We start from the raw sequence: 26,450 nt of genomic DNA, 5'->3' as shown, positions 1-26,450 counted from the left end.
TTCAATCAAATGTGATTTAATATAGCCAGTGTTCTTAATAATCCCAATTTGTTTTGGCTTTCAATATTTGATTCGCATCTCTTTCTACATATGAACCTTCTCCTCAGTTTCTGGGCTTATCTTATCTTTAAGTTAGTCAAAGACGAGACCAGCTTTTATAAACCCAGTATTGTCTTTCAAATGCAAGAAACAAGAGATAAAAGGTCAGTGAGCTCAAGGCAAATACAACACAGCTTCTCTTCGCTTATGAAGGAAAATCAACAACGTAACTCTGTCAAGCAAATCAATAGAAAACTGTACGGAACTGACTGGATGGAAATAAGCAAGACTTTATGTAGAAAAGCTTTTGGAATATAACTGCTGCTGGTAAAAACCTTTTACACTTGAAAATAGCATACTTGCAACATGGATTTTTCAATGTTTACAAAAGGGTTTCCCAAGCCTGAGGATGAAGAAGGAATCTAATCTGATACAGTAAAACTCAACTGACTGATTCTAGCAGAAATATGAAAAATCAGCACAATGGCTGCAAGGTTTTCACCTAACAACAGCAATATTTTACCAGTGTCGATGAGGTGTTAATGTGGAACAGCAATAATTTAATCTCAGTCTCCTGCTGGTCTTCGGTACATTCAGAATACACACTTTCTCCTCTTCGGAGCTCTGCAAACATCCACTGGAAAGAAATGCAATGAAATGAACGTTTTTTTTGTCCTTAAGTCAGCCTCGTTTGGATGAGAGAGAAAAGGTGCCTCAAGTTCAGGTACTGCATTTCACGTGAATCAGTCCCCAAGATGTTTCAGCTTGGCACGGGTACACAGCAGTGGTAGGTAAGATAAGCTCCTCATGTGTTGAATCATCAAAAGTCTTCCAGTCAAAATAGAGGAGAACGCTTTCACTCCACTGGGTAGATCCAGTCAAACATTCATGTTTGAAGTGTCTGATCACTGAAAGGGCGCTCCAGGGCGGTCAGAGTGTCTGCACCAGCACTGGGAATAGCAAGGACAGGTGCTCAGCGCCTCTGATCGGGAGTTTGTGTGTGGTGTAAAAGTGGATGAGCTCTGGGATGGTGTCAAAGGGCGGGCTGTTCTGTCCCAGCACGTACTTGCCATCTTTACACTGGGTGAACTTCATGTGCATGAAACCTTGACAGCTCCTGTGAGAGTGAAAGCAGAACCGTAGATTGAGGACGGACATAAAAAGGAGAAAGAGCAAAAAAAAGAAGAGGGATGACATTAAATGTAGGGCACATAAAACACCATTCAGGCTTCCACACATTTTGTCACGTAATGACGGTGAAAGTGACAGGCCAGATTTATGCTCACGCCTTTTTTTCCTTTCGCTTTGAGGACACAATTTTAACCAACATTTAACACCATGTCACAAATTAGGAAGGAAGTGACATTATGATGGATGGATAAGCGGTGTTTTAACACATGGTAGAGAAACACAAAGTCAGAGGGAGAGCGAGAAAGATGAATGCTCCAGACTGTGAAAGTGGCTCCGCTCACAGGACCACACCTCCCCTTTAAAATCGGTGCAGCGCGACAGGACTTCCCCTTTAAGAGCCAGCCAGCCAGCCATGATGTATGTCTAATTATAGAAGCGGAGGGAAAGACAAGGGCTGAAACCGGTCACCATAATTATCATTGTTCAAGTAAACCAAATTAAATTTTGAAGAGCAGTGAAACCAAAAGCACTCACTGCAACTATAAACAGCCAAACAACCGGCAGTATGTAACGTCCCACTGGTTTCCTGAGCACCAGAGCCAGACGCTTCATCATGTCAGAGCTCAGAGTTGACAGCGTGTTTCCATCCAGTCCTGTATGTTTGGGGATTCTTTGTACTAAATGGTAGATTACAACCTACCAGTTCTTGTGCATATTACATGTTGGTTTAAACCTAGCAGGCCTGCCTACTTCAGTGCTGACTCACTTTGACACGGCTTCCTCCTGTCTCCATTAAAACATCCTTAATCAGTCACTGCTTCTATTGTTCACATTTCTGTGTAATCTTAGAATAGCGTAGGTGGGGTTCACATTTTCCAAGGACAGATAAGAGCAATGGCCGAAAATAAACCCACCCCAAAACATACAGATAATGCATTTTTTGATCAAATGTAGGTAGTACTGCTTGTTATTACACAAAGAATCTTTCTGAAGGTTCTATTGTTGGTATTAAATTTAAAAAAAAAAAAGAGCCTACCAATCAGCCAAAACACCCTGATAAAGATTAAACTGATACATCTTCATAGAAGGACAGTTTTCTCCCTTATTTCAATAGTTTAGTCTTATTTCAGTAGCTTAGTCTACCTTTTCTAGCTATGGTACTGGCACAAGATCAGCCAGTTTAGTTAAACCACTGCACTAGATGGTAAAACCCAAAGGATTATGAAGATACACATACCTGAGTTGGGCTTTTACAGATTTTAAGGGTTCAAATTAGTATTAGGAGAAAAAAAAACCAGACTCTGGGGGTCACAACAACAAGTTATAAATCTCTGTAAAATCAAACATGCAGATTCATCCATTGTGGTAACCCTTTTGGGAATAAGGTGGCATCTGAAAGCACTTTATCTTTTTTTTTTAATCTTTAAAGTCAGTTCTTCTTAACAAAGCTTTTTTTTGTATTCATCAGGTTGCTTGTCTTTTTGGTGTCTTTTAGTGATGTATGTCAGTAGATCTCAGGATCATATTGCTTTAGCTGGACCCTGAAGGTTGACTTCAGTGAAGGCCAGCTTCTTTATGGTTCAAAGAGTTTCTGGATATATGACTTCTCCTGCACATTTTCCAGCTGTTGAACCATTACCAGTACTGACCTTGTTGCTGGAGAAAAATGTGCGTGTGTGTGTCACATCCATCTTCTCATGTAAATGAGTAATGCATGAGCTTGTTTATATGTCAGCACAACACGGTGACACACTGTGCCTCCCTCTCCCCTCACGCTCCTCTTCCCTCTCTCCTCTCTCTGCCTAATTTGCTGTGTCCCACAGAAGGTAATTCATATTCATTAGTGATTATGTGGAGGATGATGTGTGCACTGAAGTGTGCTCTACCTGGCTGATTACCACTTAGAAGGCCCGCTGGGGCCGTGAAGGAAGGCCACAGAGAGAACCCAAGGTTGGTGTGAGGACAGACCGCTGATGGGAGAATGGTGGTGAGGCCAGGACAATGGATCATGCTAGTAATTACAAGGGAGAGATTTGACCAGATAAGCAGTATTGTGCCCTGCAAATGAGTATCGGGAGGAGAATCAGTGTGGCAGTGATCTTAAGTGGAGGTGATGGTAAAGGGAAGGGAGGGGGAGAGAAGGGGGAGAGACAGATGGAGCGGTGTGGGAGACTGCAATATAATATCAGTAGCTCAGGTGGTGACACACACATACTTTCCACACACTCCTCCTACCACACTTGGCAAGAAAAAAAGAGAAAGATGCAATTAAACTGTATAGCTGTTCATCTGAAAGGGTGCTCAGGTGTTATGCTGCCTGTTGTTGCGTGTGCATGCATGCGTGTGTTTCTTACCGAAGAGAGAGGGAGTAGTCCGAGCGGTTGGCCTGACTGTTCCTCACCAAATAGCTACACTCTTTACACAGTGTAAGCAGCGACTCCGCTTCCGAACGTGACAGCGAGCCGTGGTACCATCTGAGCAAACGCATAAAGACATGACAAGGCATGAGGGGAAAAAAGCCAAAACCAATAAACAAAAAAAGGGTCAGTTTTACACCTTTGGGAACAGATGTTGACATGTGTTATAAAAATATATTGTAAGATTGACCCCGGTACGTGCAGCAGCAGTCTTTGGTACAATGTGGACCCGAGAGTAAAGTTTTTCCTTCTTTCTTCATTTTTTTTTTTATTATTACAAAAAATGTAATGATGACAAACTCAGAGCACCACACATTTTACTTTCCTAGCTCTAAAATGTCAACAAGCCAGGATGCCTGCTAGCAGGTTGTGGGATCACACAAATTAAATCCATCCTCAGTGGGACACAGATATCTGAAGCAAAGTTCGCTGCAATTCATCCAACAGCTGAGCACTTAAAACTGCAAATGCCAAACCCATCAGTTCTTTCTCTTGGCTAGCATGAATGTCCAGACAGAATTTTATTGCAGTGCATCACTCACTGCTGAAAACCTTCAGTGTGAACATAAGCGTTGGACAGACTGATAGTGCAAAGTGCAAAGAATCTTTGGAGTGTCATTAAAGGGGGGGGGGGGGGGGCTACAAAAAAAAAAGGATATTGCAATATCCATTTCTATAACGATGAGCTTTTATTAGGAGATGTCTGAGCAAGGGGTGCTGTATGTTACAGACTGACAGAGATGCTGTTTTCTCGCGGAGGAAACCACAAAGCTCAAAACAGCCTCTAAGGGATCATCAGGGAGTAATGGAGCGTAATAATCAACACCATCCTCATGTGAATGTGTACAAAGGTTCAGGCTTGTGAGAGCAACCCAGAGTGTTGCATGTGTGTTTGAATGTGTATCTGTGCTTAAGGGGTGTGTGTGCTTGGATTTCATTAGTAAAACGACCCTTAATGTGCGCAGAAACAGCACATAAATTACACCAATGATGTCTGAAATTAAGACTAAAGTAAATGTGTGTTTTTAATGTTCTGACTTAATTAGCTCTCGTTCTAACCTTACTCAGTCCTGTAAGGTCTGATGAGTGCTGCTTAGCCGAAACACATAATCGTTTCACTTTAATGTGCCCAAGCCCTTAATAGATCAAAGCAGTGCAATCAGACAAGCTTTGGCTTTTTTTATTTTATTTTTTTCGTGGGACCTACAATCCCCCAATTTCAAAACCACTTTTATAGGGATGCCTTAGGTATGCGCATAGCAGCAAAGCATATATGTTTGTAGACTTTTCTTGTTAATTTACAACACATGAATCTGCGTTATGAAGCACCTGGTTTGATTCTACATCTGAACATCCAACTCTTCAATGTACTTGGAGTGATCTGTGTTTGAACACTGAATCATTCACTGCATTGCCCGTACAGTTTGATGCCTGTAGAAATGTCTTTATCCTGTGTTACAGTGAATGTAAATGAAGTGACAGCATCTAGGGCACTCAGTCATTTCCTGTCAGAAGTAACTGAACATCAGAGCATGCAGGCCTCTTAATCTGATTAAAACCTGACTAGTATGGCCCATACTGATAAACAGAAACTGATGATGCTGACTTTCTATGGGTTTCAAAAAAGACAGCATACATACACCTGCTTTTCCAGAGGCAGAGTAGGGTCCACTCTCTCCCCCACCATTGTGAGGCCTTCGTGGGGCATTCGAAACTTCATTCCCCCTCCCGCCAGCGGACTGGATCTGGGCCCCAGGGGACGCAACCGCTCTGTTGGCGATGAGGAGCGATCCCACTCTGTATTATCAAACTGCACTGTTGGCAGGCGGGGACAGAAAGAGTGAGTCATGTTATTTACACAGCAATATTATCAAAAGGGATTAAGCCTCTCAGCCAGACTAGGGTAAACATCAGACATCGGGCTACTGCAAAGCTGCGCATGCGGCATAGGCCTCATGGGTGGGTCACACTACAGGACAGCACGTCGGGGTCCAACAGTGACAAAACTATCAGCAGTATTATCACAATTACCACGATCGGTGGGTTTGTAAGATTAGGGGGGCAGCGGAATGCAGGAATTTAGCGTCTTCTCTGCTTCCTTCTCGCACATGTCTTTGTTTGCAGTAGACAATGCAGATTACTCGATGTTGACTGTACCAATACTACTTTGGAGCAAATTACAGAGACTGAAGTGTTATTTACCCCTTTTCTGCCTGAATTTTGTGAAATTGAACCTAGTGAACTTGTAATTAAACATTAAGTGCACCACAGCACTACTAAGTACCCTGACATGAACACAGCCGACATCCTCGTTTATGGGGAGCTTTTCATGCATGGTTGATGCACGAGGGGAATGCAGTAAGAAGGGAGTGCTTACATCCCCCAACACCACATCCAACAGTTACAACAGGCAGGGACAGATGCAGGTGCTGCAGATGCAGGCCGCTGGTGGCTCAGAGTGGAGGCAGAGCAGATGCAGGACAACAGCTTGGGTCATATAGGTCAGGGCGACTGCATGTTTCAGTGCTTGGGTTGAAGAAGGAAAGTAGGGGAAGGGGGCTGTTGGTGTTCAGGGTGAGAGGTCACCTTGTTCTTTGGTGGGGTGCTCCTCCTCCAGCTGACCCACAGGGGCAGGCCAAGGCAACTCCGCCAACTCCCTCATTTCTAATAAAAGGCGGGAGCAGGGAGGAGGCAAGAGAAAAAGGAGTGAGAAAACAACAGATGGGTTTAAGCAAAGTTAAGCATGAAAAAACAGACAAGTGAGGAAAATGGTGATGATTAAGGAGTGAAAGTGAACTTGGGTGCAAGATTTTAGAGTGAAGAGAAGTGAGAAGTCGACGTGACAAAGAAAAAAAGAAAGAAAAGAAAGAGGAAGCTGAGAGTAGGAGAGAAGACGTGTCAAATGAGAGATATGTAGTGCCATTCAGCGCAGTTAACTAAACCTAGGCAGAAGGGGAGAAGTGATATACTGTACCTTCTCTCTCCTCTTTCTCCACACACGTGAACAAACATAGCGTAGTGTTTCACAGCCAATATTTAAAGTAATTTATTGTGGAAGAGAAGACTAAAGAAAGCAAAGAAAATGAAACAGAGAGAGCAGGAGATGTCATGCGTGGGTTATTTATCTCTATAAGTTCATCTTAAGAAACTGTCCCTTAGCATTAGATGTAATGAAAACAAGGATTTCATATGCAAGACAACCCACAGCGCAGCGTGACAGAGAAACTGTGACGCGTGGGGACGAAACATGCTCCATTTACCGTCGTACCTACAGCGAAAAAGCTACTGAAGGTGCACTCCGAGGCAGATCTGAAAATAGCTCATTATATACCATGGCAGGCGACCATCTAATGTAACAGTCATTACCGCAGCCTTACACACACAGACACACAAGGAGACACACGTACATTATGCATCTTTCCAGCTTCACACTGTGCATTCAGCTCCTGCTCACCGCAAAAACGGATTACAAAACAAATAAAAGGGAAAGAGGGGTGACATCTTAATGAGCCGACAAATCCAAAGACCCCCTAGGCCCACGACATCAAAGGCCATTTGAATGGGCGTTTGGAAAGAGACCCGGGCTGTACATACATGCCTCTCTCCCTCCCTGGTTAATTATTGAACAGGCAGACATACTCCGCCACTTTCTCTGGCTCTCGGTGAATTATTGATGCATGGCGCAGTACAATGGCCCCATCTGGAGCGGGCCGCACCTCCGCTCAAGCCAGGATTAAAGTGTGGCCTGGCACCCCTCAATGGGAGACACGCACGCAAACACAGGTCCATACGCACACATGCACACATTTAACCTGAAACCCCGAAAACGCTGCCACTGCAACACTCTGCTGCCTGTCAGCTCACCTCCACATCACATTTCACACCTCTAATTCTCAAGTAAAACTGAGAGGGATGTGTGGAACGAGAGGAAGGTTTAACATCAGAAGCACACAAAAGCAAGTGAAGGGTAACAAGAAGAGAGAAAGAGAAATTGGAGACAGCTGAGACAATTTATTAGAGATCAAAAATGTGCTCAGCCATCTGAGTTAGAGATAACCTCAGCTAGTGGCGTGTTACAGGAGGAGAAAAGTCCATCAAGCTTCCTCATTTTTACTCCTATTGTTTGTCTGGTATTCTTGAATCTTAATTGCGCTCGCTCATCAAAAAACTGACTTAAAAATTAAATAATTCTTGAAAGACTGAAGTGGTTCAGCTGTTTATCCCGTCTCACATCATTTGTAGATTTTTGCTTTAATAGAAAAACGACTCATCTTTAACTGAATCCGACTGAATATTTTTAACAACACACTGGTTTCAAGGTGTTTTACTTAATTTATTTATTGATCGCACAACTTCTATTTAGACACCTCATGTTACTGCACTAGCCTTGATTATCACCAAGAACAAGCCTGAGAGTATGAAACCTTCAAAAACTGGCGAAATATTCGTAGTCAGACAAATACAAACACCAGACAAGTAAGATGCTGGGAAATCTGCAAAAAGTTAACACTGACTTACTAATATTGGGGGGGGGCATTATTTATGTAAGGCGTGAAAAGTACTGGGGGAAAAATAAAGCGACTGAATCAGCAGCAACAACAGTCTGGGAACCCTTACTGCTCCTTAAATATCAGGTTACATTCACGTATTAAATAATAACTGCTCAGAAAGTAACTGAAACTGTCAGACAGAAGACAGATTTTGTGACTGTGTAACTTGTGCTGTGACCTTTGCACACATGCTACAAAGACTACAACAGCCCATCTGTAACAGGGAGGGCTGCACCCGTATATCAAAGGTGGTATTTTGTGGTAGAGCATCAAACACTTCATGAGGACACGATATGAGACTCACTTAATTTATTGAAGGGCTGTAATACAAGAGCTTTGATGGACATCTTTTTTTTTAGTTTTTTTTAGTTTAAAGAAACAAAAGAAAAAAACAGGTTATCTTTGCGATCCAAATGCATTTCTCTTCTGGAAAAGACTGAGCAGAAGCATTACAGCACAAACCACAGAGCTCCTCCATTTAATAACAAAAGACTGAATCCCAAGCAAGCACACACACACAGACACACACACACTTATTCAAATTCACACACTCACAGCACGTCACTGATTTACTACCAGGGAACATCTGTTTTCCATTCACTCCTAATGGAACCTGTGGGTCTGTCATCCACAGAAAGTTCATCGATACAAAACAATGAGAATAATGGTTTACAGACAAATGGGCGCCCACATCAATAAACAAAGGCAATCTTTTTCATTTGTAAAGTAAATAATGTCTATGCAAAAAAAAGAGTGTTTTTTTATCCATTTTTAACCCAGATAATGAAGCAGGTAACAGCCATTTGTGGCCTGCCAAGATCTCCTGTTGCCGAAAATACCTGCTGACAATTACCAGAAATGATCTGAGGGGGAGGGAAATGAGAGTAGGTTTGACTCTGCGTGTTGCACAGAGGACACATCTCCTCATGTGATGGATAAGTAACTTTTCAAGTGCACCAGCTGTTTTCTGTGTCCTCATAATTAAGGGAGAGCAGACAAAGACAATATAACAGCATCATTAGGTCCAGTAATGAAGACAGCTGTTTTTCCAAATACCTCTGGCATCACAGCGTGTCTCTACACACAAAGACCTTCTGCTGGACACAAAGACGCCAGTAAGATTTATAATTATCACCTTATACCAGAAAAATGTATATTCAAACAAGTTCCCTTTCTATAACAACTCCTTACCCATCGTTTCTTTCTTCATTTTACAGACCTACATTATATCCATGTCCCTCTGGATTTATAGTGCTCTCCGTCTTTTTTTTCCTCCATGCTGAGCATTCCTCCTTCTTCATCACTACTCCTTCACCCGTTTCCCCCTTTAACTGGGACATTGTCTTTCTTTTCAGGCTACCTTGATCGTCTCTTTTCTTGCCCTACTCTACTTCTGTTATCTCTCGTACAGGCCAGTGAAGAAGAGACACAAAAGAAATGTCTTTTCATTAATGCCAGTCAAGGTTTAGGCTGAAGGAGGGAAAAGGGAAAGACGGAAGGCGGGCAGAGTCTATTGTGTGAGTAAATTGATGAAGAGACTGGTCAGATGCCCCCAGGGCCTGCTTAGAGATACAGAGAGCAGCATCAATCCAGAAATGGAAATCTCATTTGCTGTTTCCTTTTTTCCCCTCACACACACACACAAACACACACACAGGTTACTGTATAGACACACACACACAAACAAACATGCAGACACACACGCGCATGTTCAGGGTAGCCCTGGGAACCTTGCCTTGTCAGAGTACATGCATCAAGATAAAGCCTATACGCACACCCCATTTGTCATGGTGTCTTTGCAAGCTTTGCACAAAAAAGCATCTACTTTGGTAATCATGAACACTTTAAACCGCCCTTCAGCATCTGGCTTACGGTGCCATTTAGTTAAGAGAAGGATTTGAACTATTCATCTGTATATTTTCTTGGACAACCTGCAAAGCAATTGCCTGCAGATAAAAGGTCATACAGCTGTGATCAAAAGTTTTCATACACATTTACATTTGAAAAACGAGGACTGGATGCACAGGTTTGAGCTAATTCTTTTCCTAATCCACACATGTTCAAAAGTATACATACAGGCTCAAATATACACAAACACAATCACTTAAATCTGTTAACAAGTTATACTCGTTCTACAAGGTTTACCTTGACAAGGCCATGGCTTATTAACATCATTAATAACATCATCATTGACTACAACTGGTAGTTTCTCTTAAGCAGGATATGCTTGTGAGGGCTCATTGGATTGGCCAATGCTCAGAACAATGGCAAAGTTCAAGGAACTCAGTGAAGATCTAAGAAGGAAAATTTTAAGATGAGATTTCTAGGATCGGTTAGGATGTTTAGCAACACACCAGAAACCACCAAGGTTCAACCCTGATGAACTGGAAAGTGTTGGAACACCGGCGGTCACTGTCCACACTGACGTCTGTTGCACATCACCATGGACTGAGAAAGTACTGACCAAGAAAAAGGCCCTGCCCTAAGACGGACACCCCCTAGCTTAACTTAAATTTGCAGCTACTCACATATTCAAGCCAAAAGCCTTCTGGAGGAAAGTTTTATGATTAAATGAGAAAAAAACAGAGCTATTTGTCTACAATAACAAAATGTTTGCAGTAGTAAAGTAGAAGCTTTCAAACCTAAAAGCACTATAACAACAATCATGCATGGTGGTGGTACCATCATATTCTGGGGCTTGGACATAACTGTGTGTTCCAATAGTAAAATGATACCAAACAAACATTTTTTAATGAATAAAGTAGGCTAACATAAACAATCCAGACAGACCTTCCCAAAGCCCCAACCTGAACCCTATTAAAAAATTGTGGATTATTTTTCAAAGCATGGTCCGTACCAGGAAACCAGCCAATTTAAACGAACTCTTCCATTTCTGCCAAGAAGAATAATTAAATATTCAGCTAGAATCACGCACACTGTTGTCTTTATCTTTAACCTCCTAGGACCTGGGCCCTATTTCAGGAAGCCGGTTTAGTGCAAAGTCTGACTAAGTATACCCTGAGTTAACGAAAACTCTGGTTTTTCGGTTTCACAAAGCGAGTTCAGCTGAAGCCTGAGTGAGTCACTATGACGACACACTCCGTGAAGCTAACCTGCCCCCTAGCAGGTTTACTACAACTAACCCTGACTGTCCCCGCCTCTTTGTCGGAAACCTGACAGTAGGAAGTGTCAGACATGGCGTGTCCCTTCCTTGAAGAGCCAGTAGATCTTGAAGCCCAAATACTCCGCAGAGCTCTCCGCCGGGAGAGAGTGATCAGAGCGCGTATGGACATTTTATCATTACCTGATGATTTCCTGTGCGAACGTTACCGTTTCTCAGCACAATCAATAAGTTATTTGAATAACATCCTCAGGCCATATATTGCGCATGTGACACATCGCGGACATGCGCTCAGTCCATTACATATTCTTTGTACCGCACTCCGTTTCTTTGCAAACGGGAGCTTTCTGTACAATATTGGTGACGCTGAGCACGTTTCCAAGGCTACCGTCTGTCGGGCAGTCAGGAATGTTACAGTTGCACTGAAACGTCTCCTGCACTCGTTTGTGGTGTTCCCCGGTCACAGACCCACAAGATTTATCAAAGAGGGATGCCACAAAATTGCAGGTATCAGGATGACCAAAACTTAATTCATGATGTGGTGATATTTGAACTACTACTTAAATGTTACATTTATTCTCACGGTTCCCAGGCGTGATTGGCTGTACAGATGGCACTCGCATTCCAATCATTGCTCCTTCAGTAAATGAAGGAGACTATGTGAACAGGAAGTCTTTCCACAGCATTAATGTACAGGTACATAGTTCCCTGTAGCATTTCAAACTAACAAATTATTTCATTATAGTAATGGATGCTAATTTGTGTTCTCTGCACTGTGAAGATCATATGTGATGCTGCCAACATTATCACAAATGTGGAAGCCAACTGCTCAGCCTCTGTGAGTGGTGGTGGTGGAGGACCCCCACCTGTTTTTCAGGCCTCCGCTTTTTTTCTGTTGGCTATAACGGGTCACATTTGAGAATATAGAGTAAGCAAATATGTACTTGTAATGTGCTCAGATAATTTCAATAAGTGCTTACAGAAAGAAAATTAATGTAGCCTCTAACTGCAATTGATTTACATCGGACAAACAGACCAAGCACTATGGCTCATAATACAATTACACCTTACCTGTTTGGACTATATTTTTATATTTCATTTTTACTTGCTGCCAGGAACGTTTGGGGCCTGTTGGGTTGCACCTGCGCTCAAATCACATCACAAAATAAAATGTATGAAATAAAAAATAAAATAAAATATAATAAAATAACGTGTTAAATGGGTGGAAATCCCTAGATCAGTGTTTAAATTAACACTCACGCATTGACTCTGTCGGCAATGTTTTGCCATGCATGCTCCCTTTCTTTTGTAGCTGAGGCTGTGTTACTTTTGTCCCGCAAAATTTGCATGTTATCGCCCACCCCCGTGACATCACGCTCCAAAGCCCTATACTGCCATCAGAATTTCGGCCTCATGCGCTGTAAAATACATTGACCGCGCCTTCTTTCCCTCCGTCTCCATGGTGACTCGCTTAATCTGTGCTCCACTAATCAGGGCTTTATGTATCCTCGTGCGCGCGCTTAACTTGGGGTTAAAGCAACTCCACGTTGATTGAACTAATTGTTATCAGCCTTTCTGAAACCGAATATTCCGAGTTGGACAGTTCGGGGTTACTCAACCCTGAGTATCGTTTTTCACTCTGAGTTTTCTAAACCGGCTTCCTGAAATAGGGCCCTGGTGTCCAAATATGTGGGCATCACATTTGGGGTTGTCTAGACCAAAATACTAAATTTTGCTCTATAAGGGCCTGATGTCCACTTACGAGGACATTATGCTGCCAATGTTCTATCAAAATTTAAAACGAATGTCCTCATATGTGGATCTCATTTTTCTCAGAAACAAAAATCTGGTAAAAAAGAAAAAAAATCTGGTAATTCTTTGTTTTTACATTCATCAAGCAATTCTCCGCTAGCACAACCTACTTTTTAAATGCATCAGTACTAAGAGCTAAATCCTAGCAGCACCATGATAACATGCTTACAGAAATAATACTGCTAGAGTAATCCATCGCTGCACATAAAACACAAACCAAAGCATATCAAAATTCTGACCTGATGATGTATGAAAAGTTAACGAATCATCAAAACAGTTTGGGAAATGCGAAAGTATAAACCAAAATTCACAGCAATCACCTAGTTATCAAAACATTTGACTAAAAAAACCCAAAAATGCTAATTGCACAATGGAAATGGAAGAAGAGCCATCAAAAGTCAAACATAAAAGTCACCAGTATGAATCTGCTGCTCTGGTGAGTAATACCTTGCCACAATGCAGGGTTTTTAAACTATGGTACATTTACCAGTGCTATACTTGCACAGGCTGCAAAATCCCTACTGCAACAGAAGTGGAAATTTCACCTTCTTTTTAGCCTGAAATAAGCTAATTTATGTATATTTAATGCACTGTATTTAAAAAGAAAAATGCACTATAGATTCATAACTATTTCACTTTAATGTATTTTTGTGCTGCAAGACTTATTCTGAAGCTAGACCCAAATAAGCCCTGAATTCACCACCACCTTGCTTTTAGGATGCAAAATATTCATAATGAGCAGCTTCTGTGTATGGGGAGGTGCAGTCCTTTGGTGGTGCCTAATGAGCAGCTGCACAGGAACAAGTGGAGGATAAGTGCTTTGCTCAATGGCACCATAATAGTAATCACTAGGGGTGGCAATGTTATTCATTCAGCTTCCCTTTTCCAGATTTCCAGCTGATTTGTGCCTCTCTCATCATGTGCCCACTCTTTCAGACTTCACACAGCCATCACTGGCATCACATGGCTCAAAGCTATTGTCGTGGACTATAAAATACAAAAACATGAAATACCTTATACGCCCACTCATCTGTTCATTAAGTGTGGCCATCGGAGAACTAATAAGACTGTGCCTTTCATTAGCTCACTAATAATGCTGAATGGCTGCAGGGCCAATCTCTCACTGCTGGACCGTCTATTAACTTCCAGGAATTAATGACTGCTGTAATTTGAGCTGGATGGTAGTAACTAGTGACAGCTTTCTAACGTTGCAATTAAAACCCACTGGGCTGAGAGAGGCCTGTCATGTCCGACTCCTCGGGCACTGACAGGCTCAACCTCACAGCACTGGCTGATATGGACCTGGCAACCAACGGAAAATAAGTACAATGCTTTGGAGGCAAGCTTATTTTTGATAATATATGAAATACAGCTACAGCGTTCAATATTCATCCATGTGATTACATGTAACCACGGATAAGCTGTGAAAATCACAATCAGAGAAGCTTTCGCATGAATGCAGTGCAGACAGATCCACACACAATATGCAACAGCAATCCTCCCAACTCCCCCACAGCCACACACTCATCTGTGCCACCAGCACGCAACACCCTTGAATTAGGTGCATGGTGATAATCAGAGCTGGGAAACCTAGTAGAAACTCTATTTTATGTGTGTGTGTATATTTGTGCATGTGAGTGGGTGATGATGTAGGGATGCTGGCAGATAGCATCCCCCTCCCCGCTGCCCCCTTCAGCAGGTTATCTGAGTGAGTATGTCACATCCGCAGGGACGAAGGGCTGAGGGGACAGCCCTGTCACGGCTGCTGTGTATGTGTGAGCCTGCGTTAGTGGATGACTGATTGCACCCCGCTACAATGGCCCTGACTCTCCTTCCTCCACACCTCGCCATAGCTCCCGACCATTAATACCCCTCACCGCCCCTCCCCGCAGAGGCACTGGGACTCCAAAAAACATCCAGTGAGGTGCTACCAAACATACCATAACCTTGGATGTCCCTTCCTATTACGCTCCAGCTAGCATTCTCTCCGTTTTCATCTCTCTTTGGATCTTTCTTACTCTCTTACCTAGTTCTCGTGTCATTTTTTCCCCTTCTTTACGTCCCTCTATTTCTCTGACCTCCCCATCTCTCCCCATCCTTGCAAGTGGGCCATGCCTAGCAACGCTGAGAGGGCCTGGGAATATGGATTAAAGTGAGAATGGAAAATACTGTTTGTGTGTTTACACTTCAGTGCTTTGCTGTGCTCAGACAGACAGCACGCCAGCTCAGAGTGCTGACTCCAAATGAAAAAAACAAGGGGTCAGACGACTCGAGCTGCACAAGCGTTTTCCTCCACTGCGTTCTCTAATGGTGCTGTAAGCGCTCCTCTGCAGGAGTGCACGGTGTATGTGGCAACAGGAAGAAAAGCTGAAGAGGAAGTAAATGACAGATAAAGCAGGAATAAATGCTAAGTAGGTGAAAAGTGATATTAGCTTTTAAATGAACTGCCATGCACCTCTTTGAAATCACTCTCAAATAGGTTACCGTGTCTTTTCATTGCTCCTCTGCGTAGCGCGATTTGGGCATGAACACAGTGTGCATGGATATGATTCTGAAAGTGTGTATGTGTCTGACAATGGTGTACTGACCATGACTCTCCTATTAGCACTAGATCAGTCACGCACATGTAGGCATGTAATTAACTGAGAAGAGGGGGATGGGGTGGTGGGCATACACACCAGGGAAAGAGAAGGGAGGAGAGTGGTATTGGAGGGGAGTGAGGACAAGGCAAGTTGATTTATTATCCCATCACCTTGACCTTGGTGACTTGGAGATGCAGCTCAATTAGACTGGCTTGGCCTGGCAATGCCTTGCACTGATCCACTCCTAAATCATCTATCAGTCCTACTGTGTTTCGCTTTACCCCTCAGTCTCTTTCATTCCCAGTTCATTCTTTCCCTCCAACTTGACTCCTTATATGGAACATAACGAGATGTGAGACATGAACTACACAGCTTTAGCAAATGGGAAAAATGACACGCTATGTCAATTTTTGAAGACATACTGTAGCTAATATGACAATGTTGATCTTTATCCGTCTCTTCTTGACAACTATTCCTTTTCCCCCCATACGGACACAGAAGAAACCATTATTGGTTTTAATGATCACTTCATAGATTAAGTCCACGGTCAGTCACATGTGTGACAGCAAGAAATCAATATTCACCAGAAAGCATTTAAACATTAAAAGAGAGGCTTTTCGTCATTTGAAATGAGAGTGAAAGTCAGAGCCCTCGCTATTTCCAGGGAAAAAGGGTTGGAGATGTAATGACTGGGTGGGGTTGAGGGGGTGTAATAACTATATTAAAGGTCAAGAGAGTTAGACGATTATTTCGCCATGTAGTATCAGCAGTAGGGGTTGTCTGTGTGCTCCTAGGAGTGCTCTGACCTTTAAAAACAGAACATTTGAATCCTGATTTTAACCATCTTGACATATTCTACAGATTCTTTTTTTTTTTTAAAAAAAGCTAAAACTAAATTTGAAAAACTAAACATGCCTCATGGATCAGACTAACATCACACCATCTGGTTTCAAGAACTCTCGTCTGATAGGCATTCACAGGTTTACTCCGAGGTACTTTTAACAGAATAGAGAACTGCCAATATGTGGGCACTTTTCTTTGCAAATAACCTGTTATTATGTGAGACTGCATTGACTAAAGCAGTTTCACACATTCACTGCAACCCCAAACCTTTCTATATATATATTACCTGATGGAGTGCCGATGAGAATGCAAATGTTCAAATGCCCCCGTGTGAGAATAACACGTGTAATTGTCCAGTAAAATAATAGTGAGTGAGTGGGCATCATGCGTCCTGCATGCTCTATCCAGGCAACAGCCTCATTTAAATTAAACAGGACATTATCAGCAGTGAGCAGCGCCTCTGAAGTGAATCATGTCCTGTTTTGTGTGACATGTGAAAAAGGAAAACTTTCATCTGTTTCTCTTAACACTGACTGAAGGGAAATGGTGTGATTCACCGCTTCTTCATAAATTACTACCTAATTAGGCAGTATAACTATAAAACAAAGCGCAGTTCAGAGTCTCCATTGCTTACATTTTGTGGGAAATGCATTAAATAACCTATAATCTGGAAAATATTGACAAAGGTTTAAAAAAGCACTACAGTTAGTTTTCTAACTACCTGCAAAAGCTTTAGAGATGTTGTCCTTTTTCCATTCCCAGGGTTGGTCATATTCATCAGCCGGTCTCTCGTCATCTTGCGGCAGTCTGCTGCTCTCCTTGCCCTCTTCTTGAGCTTCTCCATACACCAAACCCAGACACTGGCCTCGGATGTCTTCATAGGGGGTGTCATAGAGCTGCAGCCCTCCACGCGCCTGTCCTCCTCCTGGGTTACGCTGCAGCTCTGTCACGTCAGATCCAAAAGAACACAAGTTCATACATCGCCACGAACATATACATGCAAAAATATGTCTGTTGCATCGCGTTTAACCAGTCTGAAAGAAAACAGATAACATTACAAAATATTATCTGACACAGATGACGTTCCCCTATGCTAATATTATTCTGAGCTAAAAAATTTAAACGAAGCCTGTTGAGCTCTGCCTCGACTAGAATTAGGGGAAAGAGACAAATTATGTTTGCACAGCTTGCTGTGAGCTCAGAATCTCATATGGGGGGGCTTAATGATGCCTTGGGGTAGATGCTGAGCAGCAACACAGTAGACAGCCCACCACCCCTCCTCTTGTCCAACCTGAATCCCAGTAGCAATCTTGCACAGCTCAACACAGCATCCGCAATTCCCTGTTAACATTTTCATTACCTTCTCTGCGGGTTTTCAACCAACAAATGCTACTTGGCACCTGCAACTGTTATGTGGAGTCAAACGTGGCCATGAGATAAAAGGCTTTAAGGTTATTGACGCAACCAAGAGGTGAAAATCTGATTTCCAAATGCATCAGTGAGAGCCTCTATGCTGCAGCAATACCAATCAGCAATGGCTTTTTATATGTAGACCTCAGAAATGTGCCCGCTTTAAAAAAACAAAGTAGTGTTAGTAGTGAAAATGAGAGGAAAAAATAGAAGAGCAGACATTTCTGTGCACACATCTGGTTGTTTTGTAAGGAAGAGTAGATGGAAAGGTTTGCTTTCGAAAGGCAGAGAAAAACTTTAACCTTCACACAGCAAGATACAGTTATTGGGCGGTCTTGTAATCACCATGGTGACCAAGTGGTGGGCCCCTCGGGAAAGACCCAGAGGTAATGGAGATGAGGGTGGAGGGCAAATCGTAAAAGAGAAGGAGCAAGGCAGAGAAGCGAGGGAAAGAGGAGGAGAGGATGTGGTGGAGCCGTAGGAAAAGGAAGGGGAAAGGGAAGCAATGAGGAAACAAGAGGAGGACGCGAGAGAAAGGCAAGGAAGGGCGGAGGGAGGATTGGGGTCTGTCAGTGTTTGATGTTAAGTCATTGAGACAGAAGCACAGCGGGGCTGTATGCTGCTCTACCTGCGCTGGGAACCCGTGGTGCCGTGGCAGCCTGGAGATGGAAAAGATGAAGGTCGGGAGATAAAAACCGACATGAAGGAAATAAAATGATAAATTCACAGAAAACACGATGGAGAAAAACACAAGCAGGGGGTGGGGTGGCGGGAGTAAGAAAACAGCAATTTGACAGAGTGACAGACACTGGAGATAGAAGGGAATGACGACAGGAAGTCTGCTGAGTGTTTAGGCATGCAGACGTGTTGGGAGACCAATCTTTTATCCCCACGAGCACAATTTAAGAATCACGACGAAGCTGCTTAAGAAGAGTAAGCATTAAAGATCTTTACTACTAAAAAGTACCGTTTTCAGGACAGTCTTTGTGTGAGATCATTAAAATTCTGATTGCGCACCTGATTTTGCTGCTTTGCTGTTCTTTAGCGGGAAACAGCAGATTTAGACAGACAGAGGGACAGACAAAAGCAGGCAGACAGACAGCCCAGGAGTGACAGACTCAATGCAATGTCAGTGAAAGAAATTTTACAATGGCCTCCCAAATGCTGCGCCATCACCACTGCACATCTAATCTCTCCAATAGCTCCATCCAGCTGAACCACAAAACAATTTCTCCAGCATTTCTTGGTTTAGGCGAAGGAAGGGATGCACCATGCACTTATCCATGATATTATGAATTTCACGTGACGACTAAAAGGGCAGCACAAGTGACGGCGGAGAAAGGACAGGGCACAAAATTCGGTAACGGACAGATTAGAGTGACAGCCAATGACTCCCCTCAGGGCCGGGGAGAGCCCTTGAGATGAAGTGAGATAGAGAAATGGAGAGAGAGGAGGGGGCAGGCTTTCACACTAAATGACTAGGACAGATGAGGGAGAGAGAGGGGCTAAAGGGGAAGACAGAGATGTTATAGAAGGAGAGACAAATGGAAAACGATAGATGTGAGCTAGACGATGTGGGAGAAAATAATCACAGAGGTGGGGAGGGGTTCAAGACTGTATCGTGGCTAGACTCTTTAAAGGGACTTTTCGTGAGGCTGAGAACTGACACAGCTGGCTGCTAAAATACTCTGGGATGGTCTGTTACAAGGCTCAAGGTGGTGAATAAATGTAGCAATTAAATAACATATTATACGATATTTATACTGAACTACAGAGAAAAGGATTGTTATATTGGTCTTCTGGTTTTGTTCAGTAAAGGGAGAGCTGACAAATTACATATCGGTGATTTTGTTACTTGCATTTACATGTAAGAGCTGCGTATATTAAGAATGACAATTTTACTTTTATAGCAACTTTAAAACCAGTGTTTGCAAAGTGCAGCAATGTGAACGAGAAAGAGTAACAAAAATGAGAGAAAATTTAAAAAAGGGAAAGTTAAAGCAACATTATGTTATAGAAACAATCATGCAAGAATAAAAACTTCACAAGTCTATAAAAATGTGCTTCAGGAAGTAAAACGGCACTTATTCCACAAGCTTTATACTTTGGGCGCCTCCAAGCTGGAGGGCACAGTCTTGACTATGAATGACCCGAGGGCTGAGAAGCAGCTCGATGGAGGTAATGGTTTGGCTGTGTAGCTTGGAAACAGACCAAGAAATACTTTAAAAATTATCATAAAATCTTTCTAATCAGGATGTTTAGTAAGCCACAGATGAACCCAGCATCCCTGTACAACAGACAGTTACAGTGGTTCACTGGTTCAGTTATATTTGTATTTTTCATAGCAGGTTTCTGCGTTCTGGACGAGGTTTCTGGCACCAAAGTGCAAAACAACAAAGCTTTATTCAAGCAGCCATCACTCACATGAACGAGTCATCCTACAGGCTGTCCTACATGACGTTGTGCAAATTTGGTATTATTATTTATTTCTTAGTATTTTGTATTATGTCTGTACTTGTACTCAAAATGTGCATGTGAAGATGGATGACGTACTACTGCAGACCAAATCTACCTCTGGGTACAAATAAAGTAACCTGAACCTAAAATGTACAAGGAGCTAATGAAGAGAAGATACCATTAAGGTGACGTAATGCCATCTGCTAAAATCAGTAACACATCCAGCTGTTGTATTCTGAAGCTGCAGGAAAGAGGGTGACATTTAGATGAAAAAGGCCAAGGATGAGAAAAAAAATTAAAACCTGTGGCAAAACTGGGACTGGTTAGATTAGGGTGTTAAGGGCCCCCTGACCTGTTATGACCCTTTGGGCCTCATAGGGCTCCATATAGCCGTTGTTTTCACAGGGAACAGGTCGAAGATCTGGGTCTGGTCGGTGGTTCAGTCGAGCATCAAATGGGTCCGAATAATCTGTGTCTCCAGCCAACGGAGCGGACGGCACCACCTAAAGGACAAAACAAACTTCCTCATGAAAGAGAAGATTTACACAACTTTAACTTGACCCTCTGGAAAGAAAATGCTGACTCAGTATAATGAGTCACATTTTCAAAAGGAGCTAGAAGTCCAGCGACAGGCTATAATTAGTTGGACTTTTATCCATCATTTCTGGAGTTGCACATCAAACGAGCCAATCCTAGAAAACAAGAGTTTTTTGGATAATTGGGAATCACAGTCTCCATGTTAATGCCAAAAAAGTAAGGAGTGCTGCACAGAAAGATCCCCACTCAATGGCATGCTAAATAGGTGTTTGCTCACAAACAAATACACATGTACGGCATTACCGTGTATACTATATTTAGCAGCTAATCAAGGCAGTTAACTCTTGAATCCCTTGAAGGAAACATACTGCATCTTTCTTGTCACATTAAATGAATAAACAACACAGTGAGAAATCATCCTATCTTAGCACGACCCAGTTTTTGGCTGAAGGTAGAGAAGAGGAGATTAAAGAGGGAAATGTCCAGTTGGTGGCATTTGTTCTTTCTTACAAGCACAGGAGGAAAACAGTTGTAATCTGGCACAGTGACAGCTACATAGGAAAGCATATGGTCGCACATGCATCTACAAACCCATGCGCACGCACAATGTTCTTTGTCTGTCACTCTCTGACAAAGGAAATCACTGTAGCGAGACTTGCCGGCCAATTTCAAGATAAACACATCCACGCCCTGGTAAAATTACATCCTAATCCCATGTTGATTCTGTAACAGGTTATCTATCAATGCACAGGAATCTGCAATGTTAATTAGAGTGCGGATGTTCCCACAGACCATGGGAAATTAATGAGAACAGAAGAAGAGTGGGGCAGAGAGGGGAGCTATTGACTTCAGTTAAGACTGCTACTTCAAGCCACTTCAGGACATTTGCACTTGTAGCATTTTCCATGAGTGGAGTCATAGATTTAACTGCAGTGATGAAAAGCCGGAAATATTCCATAACTTATTCAACATATGTTGCCGAGTTGATGTGTACACCATACTGCTGTAAGATTTTTATTTTTTTCTTCAGTCGTTCTGTTAACATCTGCCTTTTTTTTGTAATTCTCAGTAGCTTTTCTACAGCACAATATGCAGCGCACGCAGCCAAGAGAGCAATACAGTCCTGATGACCCAAACAGCGCCAAAGAATAAATTTCAGCTCCCTTTGGCCCTTGACATATCACCATACACCATACAGTATATGGTTCCTAACATCTGCTCATGTGGAGGTCTCTCTCAGCTTGCAAAACCAAACCACATCTATTATTTATAGGACATAAACTCAGGGGACTGTGACCCTCTCTGATTCAATGGTCCGCTCAAGCCATCAATAATTCTTTCTTCAATCTAAGGTAGTAAGATTATGTGTTGCATAGGACATATCATGATTTATGTAAACAACACATATTTCAGACACAAATTAAAGTCACTTGCTTATGGAGTCTGATCAATAAAACTGTCACAATGATGAAAATGGGATGAGAGAAGTGGGAGAGTTTCTTTCCTTCGCTAGCCTTCCGGTCATCCCTCTAGTTCTCAAGAGATAGGCCACATAAAAAGCTTGTCATCGCCTACATTTTTCCTTATATAGGTACAAAGAGAAACTCACGGGCTCTTGCTGATCCTCTAAAGAGATGGTGCTAAGTAGGATCTTGGTGCGTCCCAGTTCCTGTGAGTCCACTTTGATCAGTCTGTGTTTAGGAGACTTCACGTCCACACTGGATGACTTCATGGGAGACCCATAGACAGGTGTTGCAGGTTCAGAAGTTCCAGACTCTCCCCTGGATCTATTTTCTGAGTCCTCATAGGGATCTTCAAAATCGAGGTCTCTCTGGAGCCGATAGGCTTTGAGGATCTCGCTCTCTGTGTAGTCTGGTGTTGGAGGCTGTGGAGGCACCTTCTTGCCAAAGCTCAGATAGTCTTTTAACCACTTGGCCATTTCCACTCCAAATATGCCAGTGTGTGGTGAAGGGAGAGCAGGAGGCTGGAGGAGATAGACATGGACAGATAAAGGGTTATTGCTTTACCTTTTTTTCTTGTAAGGCTTTGTGAGCTATGTGCTGGATTTGCTTTGTGAGATTTTGTGCTTTTCTAAATGTGACAGGTCAATGATTAAAAATTAAATCTTTCAATTATAAAAAAAAAAACCCCGCGACGATAATAATCCACAGGTCCTGCTTCACTAACAATATTTGTGTAGGATTATCTCCCCCTGATCACAGAGCCACGATTTCGGTGCTTTTACATGCATTCGTGTGACATTAAACTACACCGACAGCTGGGCTTTACGCACTCCTTTTGTTTTACGCAGGGAGCAATAACGTCTGGCATCTGGACTTTGCCCAAGGCTGCAATTACATTTCACACCCCAGCAATAAAAGGCGACTCTAACGCGGTGATACAAAAGTAAAAGCAAAGTGTGGAAGAGAATATTAGAAATAGACGAGGAGTTAAATAAATATAAGTTGTTTTAAATTCTAACGATTTCACTTTTTGGAATTTGAGGAAAACAAATTAATAAGTTCAGTTTTGACCCAGTCTTATTTCAGAAAGCCGAAGATACGCGGATTTCCCTAAACTTCCCCTCAAAAGCAATGACCAAAACACTGAATTTAAACGCCAGAGCGAGCGCTGCGCTCCGAAAGCACATTCACTCACCCAGCCAATTCAGTCCTTCAGCCACTTTGGATGCTTAATTCCGCGTTTTTCCATCTCGATGACAACAAAACGACACCGACAAGTGTCAAAACCTTCTACTTCCACTTTTTATTCCACAAAAGCACAAGAAAAAAACCAAAACAAACAGTATCCTTTCTAACACAAGAGCCCTGAAATCCAGCAGAGTTCCTCCAACGACTGGCGGAAAATGCGCGAGTGACGAGACCGACTACAGCTCCGAGAGAAACTCAACCGAGCGATTAAAGGGGAGGTGCTTCATTCCCTGTGGAATATCATCCTACTCCCTTTCGCAGTCAGCCGACCGTTCATTCATTGAAATATCTGCACATCGCACATGCTTCAACAATAGCTGCATCCTCTTAAAGCGGTGCACGAGGAGCACAAATCAAAAACTGAATCTAGGAGCTGAAATAAAGAAAAAACAAAAAAACACCTCGCACGAATGTCATCCAAACTTGTGCATTATTTATTCGCATGACATCATTGGACAATTTTAATGTTTCAGCGTCAGTCTAGGTAAGTTAAATGATTTTGCCTTTAACAACTGGGAACTTCAAACGCACTAATAGTACTGAAAATGTCATCTGCTTCCCACGCAGTTGACAACATGATCAGGGTTGTAGGGACCAAACAAAAGAAAGCCCTACCACACAAACAAGATGCCAAAAGGCATCAAGTCCCATCCACTCTGAGGAAAAACTTAAGGATGTTTGTGTTTCATCTTCTCTTTTCAATCCTTACTGACCTCTCTGAATGTGTTTCATCCTCTCACAAACGTCACATCATCCACTGCACAGGCAGGAAAATTGGATTGTGTGCAACAGCGGTTAAGGACCATCTAAGTCTGTTAAAAGACCGTAAATGCCTCTTTCTTTATGAGCTCACTTTCTCCCAGGGGTGAGAGAGAAAGGATGAGGTCAGCAAGCTAGAATCCACCCCCACCACACTATCAGCACAGCCATCAACATTATCCCATCTAGCTTTTTACATCTCCGCCATTGTGCCTACTGAGTCTGTCTCCACCAGTGTTTACCAAGTACTGGCTCCATACCTAAAGAGGGTCAAGAGATCAAAAACATGGCTCCAGGTGTTTCTGAAAAAAATCTGAGTGCACTTTATTAGTGTGAATGCAAATCTTTGTGGGCCCTGCAGCTCAATTTAAATCAATTATAGCAGTGAAGCAGTAAATGTGAAGAAGGGATTCAATTTCACTAGCCACTAAATGCCTGCCATTATTCTTATTGGGGAAAAGAAAGTTTCCAGAGTTGAAAACAAAGTCTCATTGTGAGGTTTAAGTAGTCTGAGAATCAGTCGTTATCATATGGGCATTGTGCTAAAGATTTTATCTTATAGGAATTAGATCCATATATTTATTAACAAAAATATGCCGTCCCCACAAAATCATGTTATCAAATTACCTACAATCTTTTCTCCCAGATGACAACGGAAAAAAGCCATCTTTTGGTTGTCATTATTTCCTGGAGCTTTACTAGCTCCCGATATCTCTTCCCCTGCCCTTTCTTTTCCACCTTTGAATTTTTATCTCCTCTCATATCTTTCACTGTAGCTGTAATATCTCTTCTCTTCCCCCTCCCCTTAGTCACACCTTCCCCTTTTTTCATCTGCACAATCCCTTCAATCCAACACCTCCTCTAACCCCCTAGCGAGTACCATATTGAGGACACATCTAATTTTTTATTTCCATCCCGACCAGGGTGAAAGCCAGAACTCAAAGACAGAGACTAAGCAGTAGATGGAACAATCAGAGATGAACAGACATGCAAGCTGTCAGAGTGAGCAAGAGGAGGACACATGGAGAGCACAGAGGGGAGAAAAACTGAAATGGAAAATTTGGATCTCTCACTGACATGAAATCAGAGACAGTCAGACTGACAGGCACACAATCAGACAGGTAAATAGTGACTGCAGTTTTTTCCATGCAAAATAACCGCAGTTACATAACAGAAAAAGAAGCTCTGTATTTTTCTTTTCATAGAATTAATAAGGCTGCCTCATTATAACGGGCTAAATATAGAGGTGACATTTCCTCTGAACTCCAAGCTTCACTCAGATTTTGGCTTCAATGTGCTATCATTTATGAAATTTGACAAACACAAACATACTACAGGTTTCACACATACACAGTGATGCACACATATATCAAAGCCTTGAGTTTAATCTTAATGTCAGCATAAGCGTTTGCCTTGACAAAAGGAGATAGTGAGGGGGGTGCAAAGCAGACCTGTAGAAGCAGCGGATTTCCATAGCTTCATCTGCCTTGCATCGACTGCCCTCATTTGGTGGTTGGTGTGCATTGCATTCCATGTGCTCTTTAATAAGCATGAGCACACCAGTGTCCCACTTTAACCACAGTTAACTTACTTGTCAGTTACTTGCAGTTATGACAAAGAACAGAGCAACTGCAAACAAAAAAACAAAAATAAACCGCAGAGGCAGTAAAGCGAATCAGCCTAGTAAAACACACACTAGTCTTTACGTGGCACCTGTAATACAGTAACATTAAGGTAAATTCTATTTTCCCTCACCTCACTCTTTCTTATTACATAAAGGTGTTTGCTTCCGGGGTCGGGCCCTCCAGTGTTGCCATTGGTGAGGTTTACTTTCTGTGATTGGCTAAAATTTTCTAAACTGTGGAACTTTCCCACCGCTACCACTACCCGCAGAAAACAGCGACAAAACAACAAATCATATATGACGTAATACCTCGATAATGTCACCATCACCCTATGAAACGCCTGTGCTCGTCACTGCTTCTCTACGCGTCTTGAAACCACAACTTTTAGAACAAGTCTGCCTTTGGCTGGCTGTGCTGCACGCGACAGAACAAAGTTGCCATCCATCATCTCCAATC

General features: G+C 42.5%; 1 protein-coding gene across 7 annotated transcripts; it reads right to left on the bottom strand.

Moving 5' to 3' along the window:
• Positions 1–26,438, bottom strand: shdb (Src homology 2 domain containing transforming protein D, b). Of its 7 annotated transcripts, XM_085397445.1 has the most exons (9): positions 23,558–23,788; positions 22,509–22,883; positions 20,715–20,865; positions 17,217–17,438; positions 6,174–6,251; positions 5,228–5,402; positions 3,525–3,644; positions 3,057–3,181; positions 988–1,156 (listed from the first exon to the last, which is right to left on the bottom strand). In XM_085397445.1, the coding sequence occupies exons 2-9, from the start codon at positions 22,836–22,838 to the stop codon at positions 1,131–1,133; spliced, it is 1,227 nt and encodes a 408-aa protein (XP_085253571.1). In that variant the 5' UTR covers positions 22,839–22,883; positions 23,558–23,788; the 3' UTR covers positions 988–1,130. The 7 variants fall into 7 exon arrangements, with proteins under 7 accessions (XP_085253568.1, XP_085253569.1, XP_085253570.1 ...); XM_085397442.1 differs by lacking the exons at positions 3,057–3,181; positions 23,558–23,788 and adding an exon at positions 26,303–26,438 and having other exon boundaries at positions 1–1,156; XM_085397443.1 differs by lacking the exons at positions 3,057–3,181; positions 23,558–23,788 and adding an exon at positions 26,125–26,256 and having other exon boundaries at positions 1–1,156.
• Between the last annotated feature and the right edge of the window lie 12 nt (positions 26,439–26,450).

The sequence above is a fragment of the Rhamphochromis longiceps genome, linkage group LG23 (genome assembly GCF_057381845.1).
Source record: "Rhamphochromis longiceps isolate RC_006_pf linkage group LG23, R_longiceps_female_GT1.1, whole genome shotgun sequence".
NCBI classification, from domain to species: domain Eukaryota; kingdom Metazoa; phylum Chordata; class Actinopteri; order Cichliformes; family Cichlidae; genus Rhamphochromis; species Rhamphochromis longiceps.
The sequence above is the reverse complement of the archived record's forward strand: the minus strand, read 5'-3'. Positions and strand labels throughout refer to the sequence as shown.

Bases quoted from the DNA above. Each gene is read 5' to 3' on its own strand.
- shdb (XM_085397442.1), bottom strand. From the start codon at position 22,838: ATGGCCAAGTGGTTAAAAGACTATCTGAGCTTTGGCAAGAAGGTGCCT. The intron at 20,866-22,508 runs GTGAGTTTCTCT...TTTGTCCTTTAG, and splicing joins TAGAGGATCAGCAAGAGCCC to GTGGTGCCGTCCGCTCCGTT. The intron at 17,439-20,714 runs GTCAGGGGGCCC...CTGACGTGACAG, and splicing joins GGCCCAAAGGGTCATAACAG to AGCTGCAGCGTAACCCAGGA.